This window comes from Mus pahari, chromosome 11 (assembly GCF_900095145.1).
Source record: "Mus pahari chromosome 11, PAHARI_EIJ_v1.1, whole genome shotgun sequence".
In the NCBI taxonomy this organism is placed as follows: Eukaryota; Metazoa; Chordata; class Mammalia; order Rodentia; family Muridae; genus Mus; species Mus pahari.
In genome coordinates this window covers 37,374,184-37,379,842 of record NC_034600.1, presented here as the reverse complement: position 1 = coordinate 37,379,842, position 5,659 = coordinate 37,374,184, and the positions used below count along the sequence as shown (strand labels likewise).

The 5,659-nt window shown below is 40.2% G+C and overlaps 1 protein-coding gene across 1 annotated transcript in view; it reads right to left on the bottom strand.

The window, feature by feature from the left end:
• The window catches only part of Dimt1 (DIMT1 rRNA methyltransferase and ribosome maturation factor), a 12,808-nt gene that overhangs the window by 3,232 nt on the left and 3,917 nt on the right, over nt 1–5,659 (bottom strand). Inside the window, exons 7-10 of the mRNA XM_021208535.2 lie at nt 4,419–4,542; nt 3,957–4,049; nt 3,031–3,095; nt 1,815–1,878 (exon numbers count right to left, since the gene is read on the bottom strand). Of these exons, the coding sequence (XP_021064194.1) occupies nt 1,815–1,878; nt 3,031–3,095; nt 3,957–4,049; nt 4,419–4,542 (346 nt within the window). The remainder of the gene's footprint in view (nt 1–1,814; nt 1,879–3,030; nt 3,096–3,956; nt 4,050–4,418; nt 4,543–5,659) is intronic.

Genomic DNA, 5,659 nt, shown 5'->3' with positions numbered 1-5,659 from the left:
TCTCTGTGTAGCCCTGGCTGTCCTGGAACTCACTTTGTAGACCAGGCTGGCCTTGAACTCAGAAATCCGCCTGCCTCTGCCTCCCGAGTGCTGGCGTGCACCACCATGCCTGGCTGTAACTTTTAAGACTCAAAACAACAGTTTTTTACTTTACTAATTCACACCATTTATGCAAAGACTTTAAAATCTAACTTAATTTTTAAAACTAGCCTCATCTATTGTAGCTTTTGTCCATATTAGAGAATGGAGATAGTACCATGGTATATTAAAGCAGAAGAGAACATGAGCCATAAAAAATAAAAAGGAAAAGTCCAGATAGTGATCCTGTATGCCTTTAAGCTTTTAATCCCAGCGTTTGGGAGTTCGAAGCCAGCCTGGTCAAGAGAGCTTTTTCTGGGACAGCCAGGGCTACACAGATAAACCCGTGTCCAAAAATAAAAACCAAAGCCAAAGGAAATGGTCTTAATATGTCTGCTCTGTCAAACTTAGAATGCTTAAAAACCAACAAACTTATTAGCAATATACCCACATGTGTGTACGCATGAGGACTCCCACACTTGAAATCAAATCAAACTGTTAAGAGGCATGAGGCATATCATGGAAATCAGCTATTCAGCCTACATTTTATTAATGTGCCTTTACTAGTATGATATGGTTACATATGCCTTTAATCCCAACACTTGGTAGATAAAGTAGATAATTGCAGGACCTCAACTATATATAGTGGCAGCCTGGGCCACTATCTGAACAACAAACAGGATAATCACACAATTTGGGTAATGTGATAGTTTAAATAGGCCCCATAGATTCATGTTTGAATGCTTGGCCCATGGGAAGTTAGGAGGTGTGTGGCCTTGTTGGAGGAAGTATGTCACTGTGGGGGTGGGCTCTGAAGACTCCTAATGCTCAAGCTCCACCCAGTGTGGGATCAGAGCCTCCTGGATGCCTGCAAAGAGGACAGTTCTCTTCTGCTGCTTGATCATAATTGCAGAGCTCTGGGCTTCTCCAGTCCCAACTCTGTCTGGATGCTGCCATGCTTTCCACCGTGATAATGGATTGAACCTCTGAAACTAAGACAGCCCCAACTAAATGTTTGCCTTTATCAAACATTAAAGATTAAACATTATTAAAGGTTTGCCTTGGTTGTGGTTTCTCTTCACAGCAATAAAACCCTAAGACAGGTATCAAATTACAGACATTTAAGCCAAGAAAACTATCAATGTATATATCTGAAGAAATTACAAATCCAATGAATACAACTCTTACGAGGGCTAAATACAAACAGGGACAGGGTTCACAGAACTCATGGCCTGTTGAAAGTCAAACTCAGCCTAAACTGTAGCAAGACCATTTCAAAGCTATAGAAAGAGATCTGTACTATTTAGAAATTATGTATTGACTTTAAGGGTACTATAGATTATGTAAGTTTAAATTTGAGGTAATTTTATCAAGGGTTTAAAATAGAAGCACTACAGAGCAGGCAAGCTGCATGCCTTAGTAGCTGCCCTGAAGAGAACAAAGGAGGGAAGGAAAAAGCTATGCTGCTTATAGTAAGCTGCCATCTCTGTCAGCCAAATGGAAGGGAAGACTTAGAAGAAATGAAAGTGAAGAAGGTTATTATGTTTCTGTCTGTAACCCACAGGCAGATTTAGCAAGCTGGATGGAAAAATCAAGCACTTAGCACTTGGGAGGCAGATGCAGAAAGATCTCTTAAGTTTGAGACCAGCGTGACCTACAGAATGAATTCCAGTACTATGTAGAGACCCTACTCAAAAAACAAATGAACAAAAATCAGTGAAATGATCTCTACTCACAGTATTCTGTACTGAACAGTGAATTCTGTAGTTTTTTTCCAACAGCTGTTGTACTGCACTTGATCTGGAAATTATATGACAAGTATAAAATCAGATTATACATAATTTAAATTTAGACAAGATGAAATACATGTTCCAGGTCTATCAGGTGGTTCAGCAGAAGAGGCACCTGCTGCCATGACCAGAAAGCTGAAACCAAGCTCTGGAATCCACACAGGAAGGAGAGGACCACTCTTTCAAGTTGTTCTCTGACATCCCCACATAGAAAAACTCCACAAATCATCCTTTTTGAGAAAAGGGTTTCTCTGTGTAGTCCTGGCTGTCCTGGAACTCACTCTGTAGACTAGGCTGGCCTTGAACTCAGAAATCCGTCTGCCTCTACCTCCGGAGTGCTGGGATTAAAGGTGTGCGCCACCACCGCCCAGCTACAAAACATCCTCTTAAAACAAATTTGCTGGGTCTGGTGGCAATGGCCTATAATACTAGCTGCTAGAAACGCTGAGGCAGGCGGGGGAATTGCAAGTTCAAGGCCAGCTGGGAACTCAAAAGGTAACAATAGGTCTGAAGGAATCGCTGAGTAATAAGAGTACTGACTTAGCATGCTTAAAAGACCATAGGCTCAATCCTTGGCATTGCCAGGAATAAAATGTTCAAGCTCTCTAAAAATCAAAACTTACCTCTTTTGCCTTTCGATACCCCCAAGTAATGTTAGTTTTTTTTTTCCCCAAGTTAATAAAACAGCACAAATAAAATACCCAATAAAAAAATAATAATAAAAAACCAGCACAAAAACTAGGAAGTGGCTGAGTTACTAAAGGCATTTGCTGTGCAGGCCTAATAAGTTCCATTCCCTGAAGACATGTAGAACTGGGAGAGAACCAACTCCTCAAAGTGGTCCACTGACCTCACATGTGCACCGTGACACATGTCCCCACCTACAATGCAATGTACAGAAGAAAACCCAAAAGCAAAAACTTGAAATTTTGTGGCTAAATTACTTTTTTCTGTTTTACAAAGAAAAACTAATTTGACTCTCAACTCCAATTTTCTTATATTTTGCCTCTCGGACTAGTATGAAATTTGAAAAGGTGAAGTCTGTCTGACATGAGTAATATTTGTACTTTAGGGTACAAATATTTGTTTATGGGTAAAGCACCAAATGCGATGACAGTACTGAAACCTGGTTCTTCACCGTTACACAAGTGTAGGAACTTACTTGAATGCAGCAGACAGTGTCTTGTTTTTCCGAACAAAAGTGATCCTTACTAAGCCATCCCATTCCTGAAATATAATAAAGATATTTTCTTCAGAATATCCAACTTCTTATCTACTCCTCCTTCATTTCTAATACACAAAGACAGGGCAGATGACAATGTCATACATTTTGATCTAACTCGCACATATGCAAAACAATGCACATTTCTGCACTGTGTGAATCTCTCTAAATATATTATCATTTTTTAATTGAGGGGGGAAATTCCATTCATAATTGCCATTCATAATATGGCATTAGAATCACTTTCCAAATAGATTCAACCTAGGCACAGAGGCACATGCCTATGACCCCAGCAGTTAACAATCAGGAGTCCAACTAAGGTCATCCAGTGCATAGAGAATTGGGGCCACATGAGACCTTACCTTAAAAAACAAAATGAAACAAAACATCAAGTTTAAAACACCAACATGATTTAGGATGTCACTTGTCCAAGTTTTTCTCTTACATAATTAGTTAAATTTTATATCAAATGGTCTAGCTTCCCCCCACTCCCAAAAGCAGTAGTAATTCTAATTCAAACATGTTTGCCCCAAGGACTGAGGATGCAGTCCAACTGGGGCACACTTGCTTCAGCACCACCCATGTTATCATGATATTATTCAAACACGATTATTTTAACTTTACAGTGGTTATTTGCAGCTATAATCTCAAGTTTTGAAATGCACCTATATTCTAGTCATTCTGCCTTTTACACACATTTTCCATGTTTCTGTGTGTACTCAGAACTATTCTACTTCAAGTTAGTCCCCATTTCTATCTTCCTTGATTTGGATATTTAGGTCGACTGAGTATTGTTCTGTTGCTTTGAAATGACATTTTGCAACCTAGATATTTTTGCCTTTAATGATCTAGTATTTTGGCCTCACCTGAAAATTGATTGGTGGTGGCGGATTCTTAGGTTCTATCCTTACCACACTGGACTCCACCTTGGGGGGCGGTCTGAAGTTATTCTTCCCCACCTGTTAATCAGAAAATGTTTAGTCCTCTCTGAGGGAACTTCCTTCTTGTTTTGAAACAAGGTCTGACCATGTAGGTCTGACTGGCATGGAACTCACAGAGATTTTTACCCCACTGCCTCCTGGTTGCTGGGATTAAAGGTGTGTGCTACCATAACTGGCAAGGGTAACTTTAAGTTGTTAATGAACAATGTCCTGTTGGCCAGATACAGTGTGGCTTAGGCCTGTATCTCCAGCATTTGAGAAGTTAATAGTTCTAGGCTAGCCTGAGTTAAAGAACAAGACCCCCATCTCAAAAAGAGGGTGGGTGGAAGGTGGGGTTTCAGAAAGCAAGGCAAAGTGCTCCAGGATGAATTAAAATAAACATCATACCTTCATTAGATGGTCCACGCGTGCTAAAAGCTGTGTGTTGATGGAGAGTCGACAGTATAATTTATCTCCAGGCTTGGCAACCAATCGAAGAGCAAACTCTCTTTGAAACATAAGTATAGCACATCTGAAAGGGAAGCAAAAAGGAACAAGAAGAATCGTTTATTTTCAATTATTGACATAGTTTTAATTAAAAATTTTTGTTTTTATTTTTGTATCTGAGTGTTTTGTCTACTTGTATTTGCACAGTGTGGGGATTTGGTGCCCATGGAGGTCAGATGTGGGCAGTGGATCCTTAGAATAGGAATTAAAGCCAGCTGTTAGCTGCCATGTGGGTGCTTGAAGTAGAACCCCAGCCCTCTGCAAAAGTAACATGTGCTCTTAAGCACTGAGCCATCTCCAAAGTCCTTACAGTTGTAATTTAACTGTCCTGGGAAGTGTATGGTTATGACAATATGATCAGAAGGTAGAACACAGATAGTTGTACTCCTAGCCTCAATGAAGATGATGTTCCCTCAGGGCTTAGATAAACAACTATGTAGTATTTAGTATTTAGATCTTATTATGTACTTAATATTCTAGATGCTTTCTGAGAACACCCCCTGCAACACCCCCCCCCCAAAAAAAAACACAGTAAAGTTGACTTCACAGAAAAACTATATTTCTGTTGTAGTTGGAATTACATCTGAGGTATGGCCTGGTAGGTTGCAATGTCCAGGGTTCCCTTTGTTTAACACTTTAAAGTATGTGGACTTTTTCTTCTGCAAGCAATGGTAACATTTCAAAATGTTAGTGAAGAAAAGAGCATTTTCAAAACTCTATTTGACTTTGTGTGTGTGGTGTCCTGGGGACTGAAGCAAAGGCCTTGGCCTGCAGGGAAATGCTCTACCACTGAGCTTTCTCTCCAGTCCTTCTGGTCTCACAAAGTTGCCCACACAGGTCTTACATTCACAATCCTCCTACCTCAGCCTTCAGAGTTATCTGTAAATGTCTACATATCCCGGACAAAACTCCTGCAAAACCTACATGCAGTTCTCTTCTAATATGATCTATCTATTCCATGCCATTTCAAAGGGACATGGGAGGGGGTAAAGGCAAGTCACCAAGCCTGAGTGTGATCCCTGACAGCCTTCAAGTGGTCCTCTGACCTCCGTAAGTGCAGAGAGACACTCCGCACAAACACGCAACTTTTAAAAAAGGATGGTTATGGCCCCCACAATTTATGAAATTTTTTTTTTTTTTTT